This window comes from Malaclemys terrapin, chromosome 6 (assembly GCF_027887155.1).
Source record: "Malaclemys terrapin pileata isolate rMalTer1 chromosome 6, rMalTer1.hap1, whole genome shotgun sequence".
Taxonomy (NCBI): Eukaryota; Metazoa; Chordata; order Testudines; family Emydidae; genus Malaclemys; species Malaclemys terrapin.
In genome coordinates, this window is record NC_071510.1 from 56,455,090 (window position 1) to 56,482,193 (window position 27,104).

At 40.9% G+C, this 27,104-nt stretch overlaps 1 protein-coding gene and 1 long non-coding RNA gene across 6 annotated transcripts in view; one reads left to right on the plus strand and one right to left on the minus strand.

Annotated features, from left to right (window-relative positions):
• The window catches only part of ZNF608 (zinc finger protein 608), a 116,174-nt gene that overhangs the window by 86,029 nt on the left and 3,041 nt on the right, over positions 1 to 27,104 (plus strand). For all 5 annotated transcript variants that reach the window (XM_054032159.1, XM_054032160.1, XM_054032161.1 and 2 more), the window contains 5 exons: positions 18,219 to 18,306; positions 19,918 to 22,369; positions 24,073 to 24,490; positions 25,033 to 25,205; positions 26,439 to 26,592. In XM_054032159.1, the coding sequence (XP_053888134.1) occupies positions 18,219 to 18,306; positions 19,918 to 22,369; positions 24,073 to 24,490; positions 25,033 to 25,205; positions 26,439 to 26,592 (3,285 nt within the window). The remainder of the gene's footprint in view (positions 1 to 18,218; positions 18,307 to 19,917; positions 22,370 to 24,072; positions 24,491 to 25,032; positions 25,206 to 26,438; positions 26,593 to 27,104) is intronic.
• LOC128839293 (uncharacterized) lies at positions 8,988 to 16,192 on the minus strand. The gene is made up of 3 exons (XR_008445398.1): positions 16,078 to 16,192; positions 11,507 to 11,632; positions 8,988 to 10,015 (listed from the first exon to the last, which is right to left on the minus strand). It is a non-coding gene; the product is annotated as an uncharacterized LOC128839293 (long non-coding RNA).

The window sequence follows — 27,104 nt, forward strand, 5'->3', positions numbered from 1 at the left end:
GGATAGCAAGTCTTAACAGAAAAAAATATCCTTTTGTCTGTTGTTTACCTAGCATAATGTGACATGCATTTGCTTTTTTAGTCATATTCTATTTTTAGTCTCTATATAGGGTTTTGTGTTTTTTGGGGGGGTTTGTGTGTGTGTGTGTGTGTGTGTGTGTGTTAGGTATATTCTGTTAAACATTCAGTATTTTTACAGCAAGTCAGTGTAGCTGATTGAAAGCTTATAGTCTTTATTTGTGTGCATGGTTAGTGTATGGAATGTGCTGTGTAATAAATGGAGACTTATCAGAAGAGATGTCTGACTGTTTATATTACTATCCCTTCATGAGAGGATGTATCTAAGAGATTATTTTTACCGACTATTATTAGCAATTAAGAATGTGTTACTTTCCTGGCCATTGTTCCACAGATCAGAGTCAATAAACTCTGAGCTGCTCATAATAGCCTTCTTTCTCATTGAAGCCTTGGACTTGCCCTAACTTCATCAGAGCAGAGAAAAAAAGATAATAATGTGAACAATAGGAGCTGTGGAGTTTGACTTAGGCCAAATGTTAGGAGGCTGTAAAAACTGTCAAGGAGCTTGATTGATTGGCTCTCACGCTGCAGTCCCCTGTGCAAAGCAATAATGTTCCTGCCTCAACTGAGAGGACTTGATGTGCCACCTGGGGTCATAGCTTATCAGCCTGAGGGGCCAGTGTTTCAGATGAGGCCAAAGTTCAGCCAATAATTTATACAGAAATTAGTGCATAGATTCTCAAGTAAGGCAAGTTTTATCTTGACTTTGTTTGTCTGACCAAGGTGAGAATTAAGTCATGGCTGAAAGTTCAGCCTCTTCCTGCTCTTGCTGAAGCCAAGCAAGTTTTCATTAATGCTGAAACATGCTTCTATCATAGTGTCAGTGACATTTTCACAGGAGAGAGAGCGAGAGAAATGTAGGGTCATCTGGGCAAAGCTTCCCAGCTCACATGGTCTGTGGAGTTTTTCAGCTGATTATATTAGGGCAACTAACACATAAACTATAAAACTCTGCTGAAATTTTGGGTATGATTGTCCTGTGCTCAGTGTCTAACACAGTTTTGTTTCTAAATCTATGAAAGTCAAAGGTGGATCAGCTTTACAAGCAGAGTACAACTACAAGTAGTAGTTGTATGGACAGCAGGTCAAGGAAAGCTAGCCTGTCTTTTACTAATAAATGGAGAAATTGGGATACTCTGCACAAAGGGGAGTGTTAAGAAAACTGTCCATGCAATCACAGTCAAAAGAAGAGATACTTACCTCAAAGTGTACTGATCACTAAGGGGAAATTGATTTACTGATAGCTTCCCACTGCATTCCATCAATATTGGTGAACAGCTAGGATAAGCCAACTGGTTAATCAGAGAGTACCACTTTCACCCACTTGTGGGGTAATTTAAAGAAAAAAGTTGAACTGGATTATAACACCTACTGAGGTTGGTCAGTCAATAACTAGCTAACTTTTGTTCAGCCCCAGCAAAATGCCTACTTTGCTTCAGTAAATGCTAACAAAGGCCCTTTTTGCCTTTCCTCTGCTCAAGGAGAACACTATTAGTCACACTTCATTAGGCTTGTTTACAGAAAAAAGCTGGTCTCTAAGCATATTATTGAAATACTTGTAACTGTGTTGGGCTTCTTTTCCCCTACTAAAAGACAAGAATTTTGGAATGTGGACAGTAGGGGAAGGTGGCAAGAAAACCACTATTATTTTCTAGAAAAACTGGTTTGTCAGAGGGGAACTGTAAAGATTATTTAGCATTTAACCATCTTTATTTTTTCCTAGAGCCCTTCTTGAGAGCTTGGTTACTGGATTCATGGTAGTCCATAATATTTAGTTTGTGTGTGTGTATGTGTGTGTGTGTGTGTGTGTGTGTTTTTAGTTGTTTGTTTGCTTGTTTTTTTTTTTTTTTTTTTGGTAGTCTAGAACGTGGAGAAATAGATTTCAGGTAAAGCTTTTGTGTGGTGTTCAACTGCTGGCTGTTGCATCATTAGGCTTGCAATAACTGCTTCAAATTCCAAACTGAGCTGGTGGTTGTAAGGAATTTTACATAAGGGATGTCCTCAAATTCACAAGCCTCCCACTCCCCTTTTTCTAGATAGTCCAGGAGATGGAACAGGTCAAGCTTAGTAGGTTCTTGGTGAGAGATGTTTATCTTGTACTAATCGGAATTAATAAATCTGAAGAGGGTGTGGGGGAGTGGTGTTGGGGGAGTAAAACAGCAAACTGGAAGATGAGTAATGTTAATAATTTCCAGTTACAATGATTCGCAGTGTTAGGAGGCTAACACTGTGAATCATTGTAATACTGGAACCATTGTAACTGGAAATTATTAAGGTAATTCTAGTGTACATTTTATTGTTGACTGTTCTTAGCTAGAGTTCATCATTTCCCAGCTTTGGTTATTTTACTGTGACATTTCATTATGTGATGTTACTGCCTGAAGAGCTTGAAAGATTTCACCCACACAGACATGTAAGATGTGGGCCAAAGCCTCATGACAAATAAAAATAGGGAACTGGTCTTTTATTAACTGTAATAGGAACTCCTTAGAGACTCATGTAAAAGAAATCCCATACAAACTCTATCCCCGTTTGTCTTGAGCGCATCTGGCTCAGGTGTTTTTCCCCATTACTTACCCTTTCCCCAGACTGAGGACAATGAAGCCTTTAAACGATATGTGAAACTTAATGCAGACACGCACGCTGGTAGAATGCAGTTCAGTGACTTTCAGTATTTTCAGCTGCTGTTTTAAATTCCAGTGAGTGAAATAATAGAGAAGTGATCATGTCTAGTAACTGCTGTTGGCCTTTGTAAAGAATGGCTTGTTAGGAGGCTTTATGATTTAGTGAAGCCACAGCTGGCTGCAAACAGAGCTATAGGAATGTGTGCTCTCTTGGGCCTGGTACCTAGAGATGAAAAGGCTCCAAAGCTGGCACAAAAGCAAATAAACGTTTTGACTTTAAATAAAGCATCATAATTTATATCAGGCTCTGTTTTTTGGTCCCAACGAGATACATGGATCATCAGCAGCTTTTTGAGGTTGAGCTGAACTGTCAGCCTGTTCCCACTGTATTTTGGTATTTGCAGTCCACAGATTTGGTTTTTGTGGGGGTTTTGTTTGTATCCTTACTCCTCTCTTCCCCCAAACTCCGCTTCCTTCACTCCTGTTCCCTGCTGGCTTATGTTTCATTAATTGTTCCACACTTTCGACAAATAATTGTGCCAGTGTTCACACATGGCAACCCTTTATCACCATAGATAGCAATAGGGGACTAATCACTGAAGACACTTGAAGTTTTATTGTTGTTTGGTGTTTTTTTGCATTTACACTTCCAGTGCGTTTTTCCTACAGAGGCACAACTTAGAGCCAGAAAATAAAGTTCTGTTGATGTGTGTTAATGCTAGCTAGCTATTTGTTTATTTATTTATTACTATGAGCTCTTTTGGCAATTTTTTTTTTTTAAATAATGAGCTTCCCTATTTCTTCAGCTGTTTCTTAATAGTTTACTGCTGAAAACAGCGCTTTTGTGATCTGACATCTGAGAGAGAATAGGAAGGAGGCAGATAATTGTTAAAGGACTCCTGAGTGCCTGACAGTGTGTGTCTTACGTTATTTTGAATTAAACACTATTGCTATTTTTCCTCTAATCTTGTTTTGCTTTTCTGTTTACTTGGTTTTTAAGGTGAAAGAATTTGAGGGAGGAGTAACTAGCTGAAGAGCTCCTGTAATTAATATAGACTGCAGGAAGTGAGTGTGACAGATGAGTTGAAAGGCCTTGCATTCTGTTGCTTATCTCAAGTGACATGTGGTGCTGGGAGTATAAGCAAAGACAGTGGATTTTTTTTCTTTCCTCTGTAGTATAATGCAGAAGACTGGCCATGTGTTCCACAAAGCAATAACATAGTGTGGAAAGCCATTGACCAAAATAACTCTCCTTGAGAAACAAGTGGTACATTTGGGAGATTACAAAAGAGCGTTTCCTTTTCCATATCAAAATTGTTACCATATGACTTTTTTTTAATGTTCGAGAATATGAATAACAAATTGTGATTATTGTAGTTAAAGAACAAAAAGTGCTGCTGGAGAAAAAATAATTAACTTTTTTTCTGAAACAGATTTGATCTTGTTCAGAATATGCGGATATTAAAAGATTTTTCAACTAACTATATTTCAGTTGGCACCGAAACCTTAGGTCTGCAGCTTTGTTTTCAAACTTTAGAAGAACAGTGAAGTGGGTCAGTTGCTCTGACCAAGGAAAAGATAGAGATTAAAAACAATAAATCTCAAGTTGTACTCTGGAGGTCAGATAATAGTAGTTAGTTTAGAGTGATGTTAATTGCACTTTTCCCTGTAAACTATGCAAAGGGTGGACTAATGTTTGTAAACAAATGCAAGAGCGTAGCAGCAATTGATCAAAATCTTTCCTAATTCTGGGAAGATCTAACCATTTTCAGGTCAGTTTGACAGAAGAAACAACTATCTTTGTTGGTGGCTGTGGCTTCATAGTTTTGGAAACCATTCTTCCAAGTGGCTCATATTTTCGTGGAATTATTCAGTTTGCATTAAGTCTACCAATCATTTTGGGCCAATCTGCAGTGCCTGTTGCGGGTAACTCTCACTCTTCATTAAGTCTTTTGCTGCCTAAGAAAAGAATGCAGGATTTTGCCCTTAATTAACTGATAATGCAGAAGATCCTAATTATCCACTCTCATGTAGATGGTGGAAATAGAATAATAGAGTTCACTTATACTTTAAGCAAGGCATATTTTAAAAATTATTTAACGGAAACCTACAGTGAAAATATAATACAGAAAAGTCGATAAGGTATACTAGGGCTTGGCTTTTACACTGTACTAGCTTCTAAAACTACACTAACATTAGCATTTAGGTGGTTGCTTTGTGCACGCAGACATTACCATTTCATATCACCCTTAGCAACAAGCCTTTCTAACATGCTGTTGTATTTTATTCTAGAGCTGGGAAAGGATGATGTTACTAGGGAGGCAAGAAAAAGAAAAGCAGCAAGAGCTTCTTTTGGCTGACCAGTCAACTGAATATTGACCAACTGTCTTCATGAGAAAGAAATAGATGGTGGTGAATAAGCTAGAGTCTAGTTTTCCAAGAAGCTCAACGATTTTCCCAAATCAATACAGCTCATCAGGCTTCAGAACAAAGGCTGCAGGGGATGTGACAGTGATGGAAGTGGCTGTGTGTTCTTTTGTGAATTAAAGCATGCGGGCCCATGGGGAAACGGGCTTTCTTCAGTTATGGTTTTCAATGCTTGTTCTGTGCACTTTGGGAGAAATCTTTAGTTTTTTGTGAGTTTTTTTTACATGGGATAAAAAGGTTGTCTTCTTGATGGCCAGAAACAATAGCTACAAAAAATAATCTTTGTTGTGTAAATGTTGCAACTAGCCAAATGAATAACAAATCATTTCAAGTCAAGATGCTTGTTGTTTTAAGTAACTTGTGGTGATGACTTCATAGTTAAGGGAGAAATAAAAAAGGCACAGTATTTGGATTAAACACCTGGCAAATGTAAACTGACATTATTCAAAACCTACTGGAAATCACATGAAAATGAATTGAGTCTGGTACCTTGTTGATGAGGCTATAAATTAATGTGGATAGAGTAATGCCAATCTACCCTAGCCATTGACAGGGCAACACTATCTAAACCAGAAATGTTTAGTCCTTCTTCAGACCTTTAATCTTTAAGATCACTGTGCTTTCATAAAGTAGTACATTAACACTAGAGTGATGTGTTTCAAAGGTTTATGACTGTAGCAGCAGCGCACTAAGGCATAAAGTGTTTCATTACGGTTCTCTTTGTTAATGCTGCCCTATCTCCTCTGCTCCATTGCTGTACATTTGTTCAGATAAAGCCCAATGTTCAGGGTGACTAATCACAGATCTGTGTTCCAGATGGTTTGATTACAGGATGTGAGTAAAGTGACTCTTCAAACATTCGAACCAGCAGTAGGGCTCTCGGGGGCGGAAATCCCCCATCTTGCATTTTCTGTCACCTGACAATCATTACAGTTCCAAACTTGTTGATCTTGATTTCTGCAACATATGTACCTGCTGTAGCTGGTGAGATTCTTAAATTGTGTTACGTGTATTACATGATAAAACTAGTGAAAAATATAAGAGTTTCTGGATCACTATAACACAAATTCACTCTTCAGTGTAGATTTGTAAGCATTTCCTGTGGCTTTTAGGCTATTGAAAAAATACTTGGAAGTCATGGAACACGAAAAAAATAGTGTACAATTAGCTTTGAAAATATAATATGAAAATGTTTAAGGGTTTTTGTTTTTGTTGTACATGGATGGATAGATGGAGGGTTATATGATGGATGATGCTGTGATATAAAATTTTTAATACCAGTCTGGGTTGACTGTTATAGAGCACAGGAGTTATACTGGTCCTCCGAAATGAGTGACAATAAAAAGTTCAGACCATATATGAGTCTTAGTCTCCTAAATTATGGCTTTTCCTTCTCCTCTCCTTCCCATACTTTTTGACACTTGAAATACTTTAGTTACTGTGAACACAATTATGTCAAATAGGTATGAGCGGAACTTACTTGATGGTCACAAGTGTAGAATAAAGCTAGTTTAATCCTTGGGCAGCAATTTCATGGCTGACAGTTTGCCATAATTTGGGCTATCTTAGATGTATCTGTGTTATGTATATTCATCAGAGAGGGGCCAAATACCAATTTGAATTTGATTTGTGTACACATTTACAAATTCACCGATAGTGAAGATATTCAGAATTGATTTTGTATGATTGTGTGTGTGTGCGTCAAGTGACAATGTGGTGATATGCCATTTCGAAGTCCTGCAATTGGTCTCTCGACAGTCAAGAGCTGCTAAATCAGAAAAGCTTTGGTATAAAAGTCTCTCCAATTTGACTTTGTTTGGGACACAATGACAAAAAAGAAGTGCAGTACTTACTGTCTGGAAGTTTTTCTCTGGCTTCGAGTGAGCAAAAACTGTCTGAAAGTGGAAAAGTCTCCACGGTACACCAGCATGCCAAGGCAATTAGGCTTGATTATCATTCAGATAGATATTTTAAGCAAGTAGAACTCCACTTAACCCATGTTTAGGCATTTGATTGAAAAAAATGGTTCTCACCTTTGGAAGATATTTGTGTAAACCTCCTGACTTAATTTTACTGGCGAAATTCTCTGCCGAAGTAAACAGCACTAGTGGCATCAATGCTGCACCCATTCACACCAGCAGAGAATTTGGCCCTATAATCCAGCCCTTGAGTTATTTAGGAAGATAGGTAGAGTTGATCTCATAAGTAAACTAGCATTTCTCTGGTAGTTAGAATCATAGAATATCAGGTTGGAAGGGACCTCAGGAGGCCATCTAGTCCAACCCCCTGCTCAAAGCAGGACCAATCCCCAGACAGATTTTTACCCCAGTTCCCTAAATGGCCCTCTCAAGAATTGAATTCACAACCCTGGGTTTAACTGGCCAATGCTCAAACCACTGAGCTATCCCTCTGCTCCGAGTTGCTGTGATCTATATCCCCGGTGAGCATTTAATTGCTCTCCTATTATAATTGATTTAGTGGCTACTTGTGCAGTGCCTTGAAAGTATGACATATTTTATAAAGTCATGATTTTCAATAATTGGGGCCTAAAGTTAGGCTCCTAAATTGTTAACTCTGAACCTAAATAAGTGACATAATTTTCAAACTTTTGAGCACTGGCATCAACAAATCTTGGCTTAAGTTTATTATGATTTATTAACAGAACTATAAAAGCAAATAATGTATTCTCGTAACCTTACATGTACACCTCTACCCCGATATAACACTGTCCTCGGGAGCCAAAAAATCTTACCGCGTTATAGGTGAAACTGCATTATATCAAACTTGCTTTGATCTGACAGAGTGCGCAGACCCCTCTTCCCCCGAGCACTGCTTTACTGCTTTATATCCAAATTCATGTTATATCAGATCGCGTTATATCAGAGTAGAGGTGTATTGTCTAGTCCGGGGGTCGGCAACCTTTCAGAAGTGGTGTGCCGAGTCTTCATTTATTCATTCTAATTTAAGGTTTCGCATGCCAGTAATACATTTTAACGTTTTTAGAAGGTCTCTTTCTATAAGTCTATAATACACTTCTACCCCGATATAACACGAATTCGGATATAACGCAGTAAAGCAGTGCTGGTGGGGGGGGCTGCACACTCTGGCAGATCAAAGCAAGTTCAATATAACACGGTTTCACCTATAACGCGGTAAAAAAATTTGGCTCCCAAGGACAGCATTATATAGGGGTAGAGGTGTATATAACTAAACTATTGTTGTATGTAAAGTAAATAAGGTTTTTAAAATGTTTAAGAAGCTTCATTTAAAATTAAATTAAGATGCAGAGCCCCCCGGACCGGTGGCCAGGACCCAGGCAGTGTGAGTGCCACTGAAAATCAGCTCACATGCCACCTTCGGCACACGTGCCATAGGTTGCCTACCCCAGTCTAGTCCTTTCCATTGCAGGGTTGTTGGGGTGACTGCAAGGGTTTCTGAAGGTACTCAGAGCATTAGACTTGAGGTGGCCCCATTCCTAATCTACAGTCTGGGGGAGAAGAATTACTCCCTCCCTACTGCCACCATTACCTTGGTGATCCCCAGTGCCCAGTTGAAATCCTTGTGGTGAACAGCGTAGACAGTATTTATGCTTTCTCTCTTTTACTAATGTCACAACCGGTCTCCTGAGTTGTATACAGTGTAGTTAACACCAAGAAAGAATTTAGTGTATATGTATTGTAATGCTTAGCATATATAGCACTGCTATGATATTTACTTTTACTGATTTTGTTTTTAAATCACTGCTGAAGTAACATAGACTTTTCCTCCACCAAAATTGTGTTACATATTTTATTATCTAGATTTATCTAGATTTATATTCAGTAGCCAATAAATTTCAGGCCTGCTATTTGGTATCCAATGAGTGGTATCTGTGAGAGGCGCATGTAGGGTGACCAGACAGCAAGTAGCTCATCAAGACTTGTTGAGGGGGTGGCTGTAGCTCTGTATTTCCACCCATATGAGGTGCAGCAAAGGTCATTCAGGCCCATGGACATTTTAGCCTCTGCAGGACTGTTTAGGGTAGCTGTCCCTATTAATGAGGCTAAGCTGGAACCTGTCAAGGTTTTATGGCGAACCTCATCTTCCCTGCCTCCCACTGCTAAAAGGATGGAAAAGGGATTTGAGCGCTTCTATAACCAACCTCATCCAGGGTCCCTGGTAGTTGCTGCTGCTAACAGAAAGAGAGGCGGAGATACCAGGACTCTACCCTGAAAAGAAAAGAAGCAAAAAAGCTAGACCTTGGTTGCCTCAGGATCTGTGTCTCCATATAAATATCAAGGGAGCATTGAACCATCTGTTTAGCTTGGGTGGAGTTCCTTCCGCATATCAAGGGGCAAAATTTGTTGGTATTCATAGAAAATGGCAGCAATGGTCTGTGTAAACAAACAAGGGGGACCCATTTGATAAAGCGGAAAGCTTTATTCCAGAGGAATTTTATAGTTGAGGATCCTGAACCCAGAGGCTCTGCCGGGTCTCTACGATTTCAGCCTGCAGGATAGTATCGTGATGTTCAAAGACAAGCCCTCTGATGAGCAGGAGTTCAGTGCTATGGAGGAGATGGGGAAATTAATTTCCAAAACATCATTGCAAGCAAGCCTGAATGCAGCGGACTCTGTGGCTCGAGCTATGGCTTTCGCCATCATTATGTGATGTTCATCTTGGCTGCAGTCATCAGGTCTTCCCCCAGAGGAGCAACAAACCATCCAAGCCCTCCCATTTGACGGTCCCTTGCTCTTTTCCAATAAGACCAATGAGAGGCTTCATAGTCTTAAGGATTCAAGGGAGACCCTTAAGTCTCTGGAGAGCTATATACCAGCAACAAAAAGAAAGCTGTTGCTCTCACAGCAGTCCCAATGGTTTCAGTCCTTCATGCCACATTCCCAAGACCTGTCCAAAAAAAGGAGCAGAAGTTACAAGAGGCATCCTCCTCCTTCCTCCTCTTCTGCAGCTACCAGTTCTTATAGGCAAACTGGGTCCTCTATAAACAATCATTTCGACCTGTTGATTGAGAGCAGTCTACCACTCACCAGATAACCATCTCTTTCCACCCCAATTTTTGCCAATTGTCTATCCCACTTCCTAAGTGTTCTGACACGCATTGCCATGGGTCAGTGAGTCTTAAGCACAGTGGAACTGGAATACACGCTTCAATTTATTTCTGTCCCCCCTTTCTACCTCCTTCCCTGTCTTTTTTCAGGGATCACTCTCATGAGAGCATCCTACATCAGGAGGTCCAGTCTCGCCTTCTCATGGGGGCCATACAAGAAGCTCCCATGTCATTCAGTGGAAGGGATTTTATTCCTGTTACTTCCTAATTCTGAAGGCAAAGCGTGTGGGGCGAGGGAGGGAGAGGAGGAGAGGGAGGGGCGCTCTGAGGCCTATTTTAGATCTAAGGCAGCTAAACAAGGAAAACAAAAGGCTGTATGATTACTCTAGTGCTGAGGTCAGCAACCTTTCAGAAGTGGTGTGCTGAATCTTCATTTATTCACTCTAATTTAAGGTTTTGTGTGCCAGTAATACATTTTAACGTTTTTAGAAGGTCTTTTTCTAAAAGTCTATAATATATAACTAAGCTATTGTTGTATGTAAAGTAAATAAGGTTTTTAAAATGTTTAAGAAGCTTCATTTAAAATTAAATTAAAATGCAGAGCCCCCCGGACTGGTGGCCAGGACCCGGGCAGTGTGAGTGCCACTGAAAATCCACTCACGTGCCGCCTTTGGCACGAGTGCCATAGGTTGCCTACTCCTGCTCTAGTGTCTATTACCCCTTCCTTAGATCCTGGGGACTGGTACGTTGCTCTTAACTTAAAGCGGTGCTGCTTCTCACATGGAGATTAACAGACAGTTTCTCAGATTTGTGATCAACAGATTCCACAACCAATCTGCAGTATTGCCTTTCAGCGGGAAGCGGCGGCCAACACATCCCTCGGCCCACGCCGCTTCCTGCAGCCCCCATTGGCTGGAACGGCGAACCACGGCCAATGGGAGCTGCGATTGGCCGAACCTCTGTACGCTGCAGGTAAACAAATCGTCCCGGCCTGCCAGCGGATTTCCCTGACAGGCCACGTGCCAAAGGTTGCCGATTCCTGCCCTAGCCTATTCACAAAATGCATGGCTGTAGTAGTGGTATTCCTGCAAAAGTTGGGAGTCCATATGTTCCCCTATTTGGATGACTGGCTACTAAGAGGGTGCACCAGGTCTCTGGTACTATTCAACCCTAGCCACTATTCAGTCCACTTTTGACACTCTCTGGGGCTCCTAATCAATACAAAGAAATCTATCCTTTTGCCTTTCAAAGAACAGAATTTATTAGGGCAGCTCTGGATCTACAAAGGCCGGGGCTTTGCTACCAATCCCATCAACCTGAGAGCTGTTTACCTTCTGAGAGTTCAAAATACTCTGGCAGACCACCTGATCAGGTCATTCACAGGTCACCACAAGTGATCTCTTCATCCACATGTGTTCACATCCATTTTCCAGTGGTGAGGAACTTCCCAAGTGGACCTGTTTGCAACAATAGCAAACAAAAATGTTATCTTTTTTGTTCGCAAGGGGATCACAGCCCGGGTTCACTGACAGATGCTTTCCTCCTACCCTGGTCACAAGGTCTGCTGTATGCTTTCTCTCCAGTTCCACTCCTTCCCAAAGTCACGTCCAAAGTCAAGAAATATTCTGCTTACCTTATTCTAATAGTCCCAGCATGGCCCCATCAGCATTAGTTTTCAACTCTACTAGCCCTATCCGTCAGAGCTCCACAGCTGTCTCCTTCATTACAAATTCAGGACCTCCTCCTGACAGTGTGGAAGTTTTATGGCTGACAACCTCAGAATGAGTTTTTCTCTAACGCGATGCAGAAAGTTTTTCTAAATAATAGGAAGCTTTCAGCTGAGTCTACTTATCTTGTAAATGGAAGAGATTGTCCATTTGTTCCTTTTTAAGAGGCATCCCTTCAGCTCAGGCTCCAGTTTGCTATATCTTAGACTATTTTTTGTTTCTGAAACAAGGGTTAGCACTTAGCCACCAGACTCTAATGGAACTAACTCAACCTTCTACCCTCCCGTGTGTAACTGATCAATTTTTTCAAACCCCAATGTCCCTCAGATTTCTAAAATGTTTGCTCAGATTATACCCTCCACAGTGGAGTTTAAATTTAGTTCTACGAAGGTTGACGGATTCACCCTTTGAGCCACTAGTGACTTGTTCTCTGTTGCACCTGTCTATGAAGGTGGCTTTCTTGGTTGCTATAACCTCAGTTAGGAGAGTACAGGAGCCTCCCTATACAATTTTCTTTAGGGACACCATTTTCCTTCGACCTTACACCCAAAATTAAATGATTTCCGATTTTCACATTAATCAAGCAGTTTATTTACTGACTTTCTTTCCAAAGCTTCATTTGAATAAAGAAAAGTTCCATACTTCATATGTTAGAAGAACCTTGGTTTTTTTACTTTGATCAGTAGGCCTTTTAAGTCTTTGTCTCAGCTCTTTGTTGCTGTTTCAGAAGAGTAAAGGGCCATGCAGTATCCACCCAGAGGATCTCTTCCTGGATTTCCAGCTGTATGCATTTAAGCTACTGATTACCCTGAGGGGCAATATCAGCCAAAGTGGTGGCTCACTCAGTCAGGTCGCAGGCAACTTCCATAGCCTTTCTGGCTTGTGTACCCATACTGGACATTTGTTGGGTGGTAACCTGGTCATCAATCCATACATTTGCCTTTCACTATGACATCTCACATTAATCTAGAGATGATGCCAGATTTGGACAGGTGGTGCTGCAATCCCTGTTCAAATAGACTTCACACCCATCTCCAGTTCAAACTGCTTGTGAGTCATCTACAGTGGAGTGGACATGTGCTTATCACTTGGAGAACTATAAACAGTTACCTACCTTTCTGTAACTGTGGTTCTTAAAAGATAGTGTTACACGTGTCCATTCCACAACCTGTCCTCCTTTCCCTCTCTATCGGAGTATTTCTGTTAGGAAGGAACTGAGTGGGTTCAGGGGCAGCAGGGCCCTTTATATCTGCTTGCAATGGTGCAAGGCACCAGAGGGCACTCATGCTGTCCCGACAGGTACTGCTGGGGGATAAATCTCTGACAACTGTGCACGAGGCATGCACACACCTAAAGTGAAATGGACATGTGCAACACATCTTGAAGAACAACAGTTATGGAAAGGTAGGTAACCATTTTTTACTGCTGTTTCCTATACCTTGGCACACACCTAAGGTGAGATACTGTGACACACCTCTAAGAGTTTGTCTTCACTAGCTTTCCACCCACAATTCCAGACAGGCCAAACCATTTCTCTGATAATACCTAGCGAAAGCATTCACAGAGTGGCGTAATTTGTAGTAGTTCTATGACTCATGAGATGTGCACACAGACATTTTTTTCATCTCTGTCAATTGAGTTTCTTCTGAACAGGAAGCAGCATCTGTCAGGATGTGAAGAACCACACAAGAGTCTGTAAACACTAAAGCACATGGGCTCTCAGCAAACGGGGGAGTTTTGTGGGTGAGATCAGGGAAGGGCCAGTGGATCTGCAGGTACGCTCCATGTGGATTCACATGCAGCAAGATTAGAGGTTACTGGCCATGTAATGCTTCTGAAACCTGGCAAGAAGATCCCTTCCCCCTCAATCCCCAGTGAATTCCCGGTTATGTAGCTCTGTTACTTGAGTTGTGTGCCAGGATAAAGATTTGGACTAAAGGAGCCAATTATAATACATCTTAACTAGAGTCAACAAGTCATTTTTTTTCTAGCTATCCAGTGTTTTGATCACATCCATTTTCATCTTCCAGAGCTCTGCTGCAGTGAGCCTTCCAGTTGTATGTCTCCTTATGAGGCATTCCTAAAATCCCATGTTGTTTCTGTTCACTCAAACCATGTCTGTTATAATTTTAGTTGATTAAAAGTGCTTCCTTCACTGCACATTCTTAGAGGACTTCCCTGTGGCTAAAGAGATTCTGTATTCTGTACATGAAGGAATGAGAATTCATCCTCTTCCATAACCTTTCTTAAAGAGTAGAAAGCGAAGGCTTCCTTTCTACAGATGTGTCTCAGAGGTGACCTAGATCATTCTGTTTCATTCTGGGCATGTTGTTACCAAAAAGATATTGTCAAATTAAAAGGAACTTTAGACCCAATTCCAGCAAAAAACCGTAAGCACATCGTTAACTTAAGCATGTGAGCAGTCCCATTGAAGTGAGACTATATACATGCTTAAAGTTAAGGATTGATGCCTTAGAAATGACCAACAAAAATGAGTAGGATGTTAGTAGAACTGATTTATAAGGAAACTTACTCCTATTTGCTTGACACATTATTATTTTAAATGTACAGCATTGACTTTCTTATACTTGAAGGTCATTTGAATGGCTTCTAAGAATTATTGAATTACTTATTGATTTCAATTATTCTGTGCTTGTGCCTACTTCTGATGCCTGTCTCTGTGCTTTTTTCTTTTCTTTCTTTTTTTTTTACATGTAACATACACATACTCTATATATACACAATATAAAAACTATATATATTTAACATTATTAAGTACAGGGAAATATAATGGTATACAAGTCTATAAACACCAAAGAGGGAGAAGAATCATTTAGGATGATACATGTGGTTTTACCAAGAAGTAACAAAATGAATTTAACTAAGGTTAAATTTAGACAGAATATTAGGAAAATACAGAGAGAGTTCTAATGCTTTGGCATAATCTCCCAAGAGAAGACGTAGAAGCCCAGTTGCTTTGTACATTTAGAACAAGACTGGACAACATACTGAAAATGTACTTTAGGGAACAATTCTGTAGTAGCAGAGAGAGATGGGCTAGATAGCATAATAGAATTTTAAAGATGGGAAAGATCTATGATTTCCACTCTGAGGGTTATGGTCATTAGAACAAAATTAGATGAAAGCATTAACATTACCATTGAAATAGTATTTTAATGTATCCCCATGGTTCAGAAATTTAGAGTTGACATTTAGTTTGGAGCTTCTAGTTTGCAGAAACCAAATTTTCCAGTGAAAATCATTAATTTTCATCATATGGCACTTTCTTCCTTCTTTTAAGTTTTTGCCCATTCACTTGAGTAGGTCCAGGGATCACAAAATGTTAAATGATTTCAGCACTTGAGTAAAATGCTATACCATTTATTTTCCCAAAGCCAAAACTTGCCATTCTCATTTGGCTCTAGTGGCATATATGGTCTGAATGTACATTTCTCTATATGAGAGCAATCCACACAGCGATTTATATGAAAGCAACTCTTGATATGTTTGCTCAATTTTTACAGACACGGTTATAAATAGATATTTTTATAGAGGAGTATCAGTCTGCAATTATAAAGCTCCTATGCAGAGGAGCCTTGTAGATGGATGAGATTCCTCAAAGGGTATAACCACTCTCTCCCCTCCTCCTTCTTGAAGATGAAACTACCTCATTTATTTGTTTTTTTTATCAATCACAATATAATATTGCTCTGGTTTTATTGACCACTCAACTAAAGCTTCTATAAATGATAACAGATTGGAATGGTTTACTATTTGGAGGTATCAGCTTTATTTAGGCCAGTATTTATAAAATCTTACCCTGCCTTAAACAGTGCCAGATGATTAATGATTAATTAATTATTTTTTTAAAATAATCCTTTTCTTAATCCTGTTTTCCTGTGAGCAAATTCAGTTCTTACAGTTTTGAATAGGTTTGAATGCTATCTTAAACAGTTCAATGACATGAGTCTCAGTGTATAAACACAACGCAGTTTAGCAGACAGTAACCTTTTCGTCACATTGACAAGCCTAGTTAGTGCAAACAAACCAGTGTTTGATTTACAGAGTCAAGAAACATTAGGCAAGCCTCTCTCATTGTTGGGATTATTCCTGCCCGATAAAACAGTTTCTGCATATACAGTCTCTCTCACTCAGTCAGTCACCCTCTCACTTACTCACTGCTCTGTTCTGTGGTGTTGCATCATTTTTCCCCTTTGAAGCTCATTTATCTGAGGCACTTGCTTTTTGTGGCTGTGCTGCAGTGCTCAGCCCAGCCAATCAGATAGTAATGTTCGCAGCAGGAGTTGGCCAATCCAAAGCCTGCTTTTGCTGGAAACGTGAAACCCTTAGGGGAATGCAATAACAAAAGCCTTTCACTGCAGACAAATGTTAAGTGTCTGTGCAGACTTTTCCTGGTTTTAATTTTATTACTCTAAGAATGGAGGGTTTGTTGTTTCTTTCATGTTTCCTTTCAAGCAATTTTAATTATACATTTGTGCTACATCAGAGACTTTGAAACACAGTGATTCAGCCTATTGCATCTAAAGCTAAAATGCAGTAACCTTCTGGCAATACAAATATATTCCAGTGCTGTAAATATAGCTGACATGCTGAAGAATTTTAAGCAGCTGGAAAGGTCTCTGACACCACACACGATGCCCTAGAGAGCAAATGATGAGAAAAACATCACACACACACACACCCCAGCTTTGTCAGGTGTTTGTTTTTTATTTTAAGGGGGTCGGGATAAAATGTATGTCTCCAGCTATTCCATTTTGTTAATATCAAAGCATAGATGATAAAAAAATAATTTAATTTAACTGATTGTCTAAATAGGAATTTTAGCCTGATCTTTTATACCCTGGGAGCCTGTTTTTAACCTTGGTTGAAGAGTGATTTATTTTTTGTCTTTTAGACCATGTTACCACAATATATGGTATTTTACTGTCAACTTATAATAATAGCAACTTAAAACCATATGGGGAACCATTTTCAAATCTGCTATTGAGAATTTTCAAGGAAATCCCTTCTTCCCTAGTACTTTAGCTAACAGCACTTCAAATATTTTCCTGCTGTTAAAAGGGCCCTAAGGAAATAAGCTGGAGGTTACATGTTTACTTTACATTGGTGCTTCAGAGTGGGATAGTTTTAGTGTAAAATTAGAAATCACTCTGGTAACACAAAGCAAGCAGACAGGCTAGAAACGTATTTGGCACAGTGCCATTATTCTTTCCATTGTAGGAAAGCTAGATCTAGCTAGAACAAGGAGAGTGTAGAGAAATACAAACCAGAAGATTTGTGTGTGTAGTTTTAGTTAAAATATTAGTTCTTTAAAATTAATTTCTGTGAATCTGCTAACATTTTGCACCATGCCTCTTCTTCTGCCTAGGTGAAATTAATCTTTTCAGCATGCATTCTAAAGAGAAATGATAACTGATTCAGAATATTACCTTATGTTTATCTACAGTATCTAATGAATTAAAGGGGTAATTATGTTGACTAGTCCACAAACCTGATTATAAATTGTCTCTCTGTGAAAAAGTGTTGAGAGAAATCTAAATGGGTTTGAATGACACCCTCCATTAATTTTTTTTAAAAGAAGCCCCAACAGTGCATACTTAATAATACATTGATTTTTCAGATAAAACAAAATTTTAAGCCTGCATTTATTGTGCGGATTTATTTAAATGTTAACAGAAGTATTTTTAAAGCAAAGCTTTAAACGATGAAGACATTAACATTGAAACAGCACATTGGGGTTTTTTTATTATTATTATTTGTCTTCCTAAATGCCTCAATTTAGGTTGGAGGCCAGGTTAATTGAAGGCTCACAATGAGAAAGAGAATGCAAATAATATGGAGGGTTTGTAGATATCCCTATCTAACAAAACTTGTGTGTGTGGTGATTTGGATATTGGTCATTTCAAATAAATAATATCACTACTATAGTATTGTTGAAAACAAAGCACATTCTTCTGAGTCACCTACTGATTTAAGCACTGGTAACTGGTGCTCAGTTTATGCTGGCTGCCTGCCAAATGAAAGCAATTATGTGCAGTAATAGCAAAATTAAGAGGTGAATGTTGCCGTTTTACAGCAGGACATGGCAAAAACCATTTCCTTCTGTCAGCTGTATCTTGATCACACACGCACACACACACTCTTTCCTGTGGTTTTTAACTTGAGGTCACTGAAACCAGAAAAGAGGAAGAGTGTAGACCACAGCTTTTGAAAGCAAATAAGAATGGGGCTCTGTTCGTTTTTTTTTTAAAGTTGTTGTAACTGTGATAATATTTTGTTTCTCTTCCTCCTACAGGTGTCCTAGTGGTAAATGTTACATGGCGGAACAAGACTTATGTCGGGACCCTGCTGGATTGTACAAAGCATGATTGGGCCCCTCCCAGGTAGGCAGTCATTCTGGGACTGTGTTTTCTCTACTCTTTCCCCTCCTCTCCCCTCCCCCCCCAAAATCTTTGGCAAGAAACTGTACAGAGATTAATAAAGAACAACTGTATATAAATGAAACCATTCAGAAGAGAAATGAGTAATTCTCTTACACACTGCAAAATGCAGACGTTGAGCTGGCAATTTGTATTTCCTAATTGTTATGTTACTGAAAAAATATCTGAAATTAAACTGAAATTGAGTTTATTTTAAAATATTTTCTTGGATACTAAGAAATACTTTTTTTCTCTTTGTCAGTAATATTCCTGAAGCAAATGTTTTTTTCTTTCATGACATTCCTATTTGAAAGAGCACCTTTCCTCTAACATAGGGTTACCATATTTCAACAAGCAAAAAAGAGGACGGGAGGAGCCCCGCCCTAGCCCCGCCCCTGCCCCTCCCACTTCCCGCCCCCCCAGAACCCCCAACCCTCCCCCCGTTCCTTGTCCCCTGACTGCCCCCTCCTGGGACCCCTGCCCCTAACTGCCCCCCGGGACTCCACTCCCTATCTAAGCCTCCTTGCCTCTTGTCCCCTGACTGCCCCAACCCTTATCCACACCCCCACCCCCAGACAGACCCCTGGGACTCCCACGCCCCATCCAACCACTCCCCACCCCCTGACAGCCCCCCCCCCAGAACTCCCAACCCATCTAAACCCCTCTGCTCCCTGTCCCCTGACTGCTCCGATCCCTCTCCACACTCCTGCCCCCTGACAGCCCCCCCAGAACTCCCAACCCATCTAAACCCCTCTGCTCCCTGTCCCCTGACTGCTCCGATCCCTCTCCCCACTCCTGCCCCCTGACAGCTCCCCCCCAGAACTCCCAGCCCCCTACCCCCCGCTCCTTGTCCCCTGACTGCTCCCTCCTGGGACCCCTGCTCCTAACTGCCCTCCAGAACCCCACCCCCTACCTAAGACTCCCTGTTCCTTGTCCCCTAACTGCCCCCTCCTAAGACCCCCCCCCCCAACTGCCCCCCAGGACCCTACCCCCTACCTGTACCCTGACTGCCCAAAACTTTCTCCACTCCCCTCCAAAAGCCCCCCCCCCGTTTCTTGACTGCCCCATCCAGAACCTCCCTGTCCCTTCTCCTGCCCCCCCTTACCCTGCTGCTCAGAACAGGGTGTTGGGCTCTGTGCCAGCCGGACACATGGCTGAGCTCCCCAGCACAACACAAAACCCGGTCCCTGGCCCTGCACAGGGTTGCCGGAGCGGGCTGCAGGAGGAGGAGCTGCCGGCCGGCTCAGAATGCAGGGAGGGGGGAGTGGGAGGAGGAAGCTGCTCCGGAGTCCAGCCCGGGACTTTCCTGCAGCCCTCCCAGCCGGGGGAGGGGGAAATCCCGGACATTGTGAGTGCTTTACAAATTCCCCCCGGACGCTATTTTTAGCACACAAAAGGAGGACATGTCCGGGTAAATCCGGACGAATGGTAACCCTATCTAACAGCATTGCAGATTCTGTTACATGAAGCCGTGTCGTTCTGATATTTGAAATATCAGTTAATGGTTGAAATAGCTGATGGTGTCTGGTGGTGATGTTTTAGTCTCTGTTCTGACATCTGCTCTTCTTAACTTAGGTTTTGTGAGTCGCCAACAAGTGACCTGGAAATGCGAGGAGGTCGGGGGAGAGGAAAGCGAGCAAGGTCTGCTGCAGCTGCACCTGGAAATGATGTTAGCTTTACAGAGTCAAGAGGACTGCAGAACAAGAACAGGGGTGGTGCCAATGGGAAGGGGAGGCGAGGCAGCCTTAATTCAAGTGGACGCAGGACACCTCCAAATTGTGCAGTGGACGATGTCAAAGCCAGCCCCTCATCCACGAATAAGAGGAAAAATAAGCCTCCAATGGAGCTAGACTTGAACTCCAGTTCAGAGGACAATAAATCTGGAAAGCGCATTCGCACCAATTCTAGAAGCACTCCAACCACCCCACAGGGGAAACTTGAGACTACTTTTTTGGACCAAGGCTGCTCTTCTCCAGTATTGATTGATTGCCCTCACCCCAATTGCAACAAAAAGTACAAGCACATTAATGGACTGCGTTACCACCAGGCTCATGCACATTTAGATCCAGAAAACAAATTGGAGTTTGAGCCTGACAGTGAAGATAAAATTTCAGACTGTGAGGAAGCATTAAGTAATGTGGCACTTGAATGCAGTGAGCCAAGCACAAGTATATCAAGTTTTGATCAGCTAAAAGCACCAACATCTCCTTGCCCTCTTAATACCCCTGGGACACCCAAGGGGAAAAGGGAGTTGACCAATAATGGCCCAACTTCAATCATCAGTTCTAAAACTGGCAAGAATTCTGGTAAAAAGAAGGGCCCAAACAGTGAATTGAACAGCCTTCCTGTAATTTCTAATATGGCAGCCACGCTGGACAATTGTTCAGTAGCAGATGGCAGTTTGGCCTCTGAAATGCCCAAACTGGAAGCTGAAGGATTAGTAGACAAGAAAAATGTGGGAGATAAAGACAAGGGCAAAAAAGCCAATACTTGCAAAGTGGATAAAAATCTGTCAAAACTTAAAACAGCCAGGCCCATTGCCCCAGCTCCAGCTCCTACTCCTCCCCAATTAATAGCTATACCCACTACAGCCTTTACAACCACCACTACAGGGACAATACCAGGATTGCCCTCACTTACAACCACTGTTGTTCAGGCTACACCAAAGAGCCCTCCATTAAAACCTATTCAACCAAAGCCCACAATTATGGGAGAGCCAAGCACTGTAAACCCAGCTCTCACATCACTCAAAGACAAAAAGAAAAAGGAGAAGAGAAAGCTGAAGGACAAAGAAAGCAAAGAGACTGGAAGTCCTAAAATGGATTCTAAGCTGGGAAAGCTAGAGGATTCAAAAGGGTCTGGGAAAGATTTATCTGGACATTTTTTAAAGGACCATCTCAACAAGAATGAAGTGTTAGCTAATGGACTGTCAGAGTCTCAAGAGAGCAGGATGGCAAGTATTAAAGCTGAAGCGGATAAGGTTTACACTTTCACAGACAATGCACCCAGCCCTTCTATAGGGAGTGCCTCCAGAATGGAATGCAGCACTTTGGTGAATGGACAATCTTCTTTGGCGCCACTGCATGTGTTGACACAAAATGGTGCAGATAGTGCAGCTGCTAAAACCAACAGCCCAGCTTACTCTGATATTTCTGATGCTGCAGATGATGGTGGTTCTGACAGCAGGTCAGAGGACATGAGGTCAAAGGCCAGCTCTCCTTCAGATATTATTTCTAATAAGGAAAGTGTTGTAAAAGGACATTCTTCAATCACAGCACAATCATCACAAGTAAAAGAGTCCCATTCTCCCTATTACCATGGCTACGATCCTTATTATTCTCCAAGTTACATGCACTCTGGACAAGTCAGCACCCCTGCAGCTGGGAACAGCAGTACCTCACAGGGACTGAAGATCAAAAAGGAGGCCGAGGAAGAGGCTGAAAAGAAAGACAAGACAGAAGCATCAGATTCCAAGAAAAATGATACTAATTCCATTAATTTACAGCCTCAGCATCAGTCAGTAATAACTCAGAGACATCCTGCACTTGCCCAGTCACTTTATTATGGACAGTATGCCTATGGGCTTTACATGGACCAAAAGTCCTTAATGGCCTCTAACCCTGCCTATAGGCAGCAGTATGAAAAATATTATGAGGACCAGAGACTGGCAGAGCAGAAAATGGCACAAACTGGGAGAGACTGTGAAAGGAAGAGCGAACCTTCACTGAAGGAACTAGGAAAGGATGACAACAAGCAGAAAAATATCCCCTCTGCTACTATCTCAAAGGCTCCTTCAGTTCCAGAGACAAGCAAAAATAACACTAAAATAGGGTCATCAGTCCCCAGCAAAGCTGAAGAGACAAGCAAATCACAGATTCTTTCCAATCATCAGCAGCAGCTTCAGTCTGATAGTTTCAAAGCCAAACAAATGGAAAACCATCAGCTTATAAAGGAGGCTGTGGAAATGAAATCTGTTATGGACTCAATGAAACAGACAGGAGTAGATCCTACCACAAGATTTAAACAGGTGAGGCCACTGGAACTTGAACACGGATAATCTTGAATTATTCTTAAGGTTTTACTGACATGATTTTGTTGTATTTTTCTCTCTTACCTAAAGGGTCAAACTCTGCCACCCTTTCTGACATTGAGTAGTACCTTATTCCTTGAGTAGATCTATTGCTTTCAGTGTGGCTTTTGAAAGAGGGGAAACCAAGCATGAGTAGAGGTGACAGAATCCAGGTTTAAGAAATTAATTAGAAATTTTTTAATCTTAATTATCAGAATTCATGTTTTCATATAGAAACAAGTAAAATTAAAACTCTTAAATGTAAATTTCAGTCATTCTGCTTAGTGCAGCAGAGTGAAATTTCAAGAAATAGCACCTTTCGCTATGAATGAAGTGCAAAGTAGATTTGAAAAATGGCTTGGGGTTTTTTTGGTTTTGTTTTGTTTTTTAATGACAGCTGACATTTACTAAAGAAGGGCGAGCAGATTCTTTGATGCTCAACTCTTTATCCTAATCCAGCATGACCTTTTCAAAATTGTGAAGGGGACATCCTTCCCTATCTGTCCTCAGTAAGCTCCTGACCTCTGTGGGCCCACACAATGGGTAAAATCCTGGCCCCACTGAAGTCAACGATGGTTTTACCACTCTGGCTCCTCCTGGTCTTCCCACATCTTAGACAGCCTTCCAATCCATACCCCTACCAAGACATGTTACTGTTTCTTTGCTGTGATCCAGTGCTCCCACACTGAATATCCTCATGCTCTGGCATTTGACACATTCCAGATTTCATCTTAATAAGCCATCTTTCAAAGTAAGGCTGAGGGTCATGGAATGAGAAGGAAAGTGGGATAGTTCAAGTCTGGATAGGAGAAGATTTCTATGGACAATGATGAGTATCTGAACCAAAGCTAATCCAGTTTACCTATTACTATTTCTTATGCTGTGAACATTGACCATTAAAGTAAAATAATAGTAATTAGCCCTTGTACATCTCATAAAAAAATAATGTTCTTTTGTTATTCAGTAAAGATAGTGCTGTTTTATGTAACCCTGTAAAGAAACCACATACCCACTCTTTAACATGTTTATAAACTGTTTTATAATAGTTAGACATATTCTACACACATTTCTCAAACCCTGACTTCAATCCTGTGAACAGTGATTTTATAACTTTACCCATGTGAACAGTCCCACTGAGTTGAGTGGGACTGTAATGCACAGAGTTACTCAAGTATACAAATGTTGGCAGGATCAAGGCCAAGGTAAGCACCTTTCCAGCAAGATCCATTTTTCAGGTTCATCATTGCAGGTTATCAAAGTCCTTTGACGTAGCATTAGCAATGTTGTAGTTCACAGATAGGAAAATCTCTCTATGGCCATTAATCAAAATACATGTATAGTATGATCACATAGGTGTTAAAATTAATATGTATGTAATTTGTGATTAAACTAGTTAAAGGCATGGGAAAGGATATAAAATGAAATAATTCAATCAGATTATGATAGACGTTTATTGCTATTACATTGTAATGTTGGCTGGAGTTTGAGCTTAAAAGTATATTGAACCTATAAGAAGCATGTCTGTCCTATAATATACATAATCTGGGTGTGTTGTTAACACTTCTATAAAAAAAGACATCTACAGAAGTATGACAAATATCAATAACTATCTTGTTTCACAATGTGCATTTAGAACAAAATGTATTTCTCCCTCATATCAGGACGCAGATTCAAGAACATGGCATCATTATGTCTACCAGCCTAAATACCTTGATCAGCAAAAATCAGAAGAACTTGATCGGGAGAAAAAACTAAAAGAAGACAGCCCTAGAAAAACACCTAATAAGGAAGGTTCCATATCCAACCTCCCTGTCTCATTAACAAGCATTAAAGAGGAACCGAAAGAGGTCAAGCGTTCTGATTCCCAGTCATTGGAGGAGAGCAAGATCAAAAACGATGATCGAAAGACTCCTGTAAATTGGAAGGACTCTCGGGGTGCTAGAGTGGCCGTTTCCTCACCAATGAGTCAGCATCAGTCATATATACAGTACTTGCACGCTTATCCTTACCCACAGATGTATGATCCCAACCATCCTGCATACCGTGCAGTCTCTCCTGTTCTAATGCACAGCTATCCTGGTACGTGTTCTGTAACTGGCATTGTACACTGGTAAAGATTTACACACTAACAGTACAGTAAAACCTACATTTTAATATTGGCTGTTAGCAGCTTCACGAATGACATTTGTTTTGCTTGTTCTTATGCTAGGGAAAGTTCTGCAGATTAAACTGATTTAATACAAGATGTTCCTTTTATGAACTGTCAGAGTTCCCAGTTACAGTTTCCACAACCCCTGACAGGCTGCTGTTGCTGTTAGACTGACAGATAGTTTATTGCCTATAAAAATATTCTAAGCACTTACTGTCAGAACCATTATAGTTACTATTCCTTTCACTTAAGAGGACCCATAAATGTCTGAAATGTCTGTAAGCTCAACCCTCTTTATAACCTCCATTCATCAGGGTGAATTAGCTGAAAAAATGGAAGAACAAAGATACAATTTTATAGTCACATGATCCATTTTTGATTTAATCCACTGTATAGGAATCTCTCCACCCTACATTGGTATAACCAAATGTAAAAACAGTAACTTGACGTGGCATTTATTGTTTATCTGCAGGGGCCTATCTCTCGCCAGGATTTCATTATCCTGTTTATGGGAAGATGTCAGGGAGAGAAGAGGCGGAGAAAGTCAATACCAGCCCTAGCATCAACGCAAAATCAACCACTGAATCTAAAGCACTGGATTTGCTCCAGCAGCATGCCAACCAGTACCGCAGCAAGTCCCCTGCCGTAAGGCTTATCTGTTGTTCTTGAACAGCAATACATTTGGGGTTGGGTAGAGAAAGGGCAGAGAACATCATCCAAAAATGTGCATAGTCAAGCTATGAATTCAAGATGTTTTTTATATCAGCATTTAAATCAAAAGTAATTTAAAATCAGGGTGCTTCCCTGGCATATACTGGAAGTGACAAGTATAACAGGTTTCTTGCTAATATACTTTCTAATAGAAGTAGTAGATTCATATGGAAATCCAGATTCAGAGATAGCTCTTGGTACATGGTATGCTTTATTACAGTTTACCAAGAAGCTCCTGTTTGAAAACAGATAATGAGATTAAAAAGTTGAACTATGGGATTTGATAATATCCCTTCAATATATTTGCTGCAGAGCTGTTATCTTCTAAATAGCAAATTACTAAAATCCTGTTTTGGAGACTTCCATGTCGGAGTAAACAGTGTTACTTTGCCTTCAGATAAGAGGGTAAAAGTTTTAATTGATGAAAGCAAGTTGCTGACCCTAAAGATAGTTTTGAAATAGCTCTCTGATCCTGAGAGTTGGTTCAGTTCCCAGTGCAAATGAAAGAAGTCCAAGGACTGATTTACACCAGCTGCCACCAGCTCAGGTCTGGTCTATACTACCCGCCTGAATCGGCGGGTAGAAATCGACCTCTCGGGGATCGATTTATCGCGTCCCGTCGGGACGCGACAATCGATCCCCGAATCGGCGCTCTAACTCCACCAGCAGAGGTGGTAGTAAGCGCCGCCGACAAAAAGCGGCAGAAGTCGATTTTGCCGCCGTCCTCACAACGGGGTAAGTCGGCTGCAATATGTCGAATTCAGCTACGCTATTCACGTAGCTGAATTTGCGTATCTTAAATCGACTCCCCGCTGTAGTGTAGATGTACCCTTAAATAGGCTGTTAGAGCAGCCGGGAACCAGCCTGGCATAAGGGAGCCTAGGCCACCCCCCCCCCCCCCCCTTGCAGATTTGGTGGGAGAAGAGGTGGTTTGTGGCTGCTATGTGATGCCTGAGGATCCCTTTATCCTGAGAATATGGCTACACCAGCTTTAGGGCAGCTTTGTATTCTGGGGAGCAAGGCAAATCCACTCCAGTGTACTGGAGAATCAATCTCATAGTTTGTGTTTAAATGTCCATTGCTAAATACACAGAGTCAGTGTATTGGTTGTGATATTCTCAATTTAAAAAATATTATATACTCTTTCTTTTACCTTTTTATTGTCAGCCTGTGGAAAAATCTACAGCTGAGCGTGAGCGGGAAGCAGAGAGGGAGCGAGATCGCCACTCCCCCTTTAGCCAGCGGCACCTTCATACACACCACCACACACACGTTGGAATGGGCTACCCACTTATACCCGGGCAATATGACCCATTTCAAGGTGAGCTGTGGCTTCTGACTGTAGGATCTACGTGTCTTTTAAAGTTGTTTAATTGATGTTACAAGTATGATGTGAAGCTATTTTAATAGAAACCCGTGTTTTACGGAAACCAGAAAAAATAGTTTATATCTAGGGAGAAAGCTTGAAAACACGCAGCAAGGACTAAGCTGGTAACACCAAATTACACTACAGCTTCATGCTTGAGTAATACTGTTTTAGAACTCACCACTGATTGCCAGTAAATTATTAAATTTTTACTTGTCAGCTAGGATATCATTCAAATGAGTATTTTCAACCATAATAAAAACTGACAGTAACTGATTAGAAAGAGGTAAAAAAATAAACCTTTTTACACAATTAGTCTTGTGTAAACAATGGAGAGAGCATGGCAAAGAAAAAAGCTTTTAATTTTGAACCAATTTTATGTACAGCAGAGACCCTGCAGTCAACCTTGAGATTGTCACAGCTACAGCTTCTCAAATAGCACATGATCTGTTTTTATTTAGGTGAAT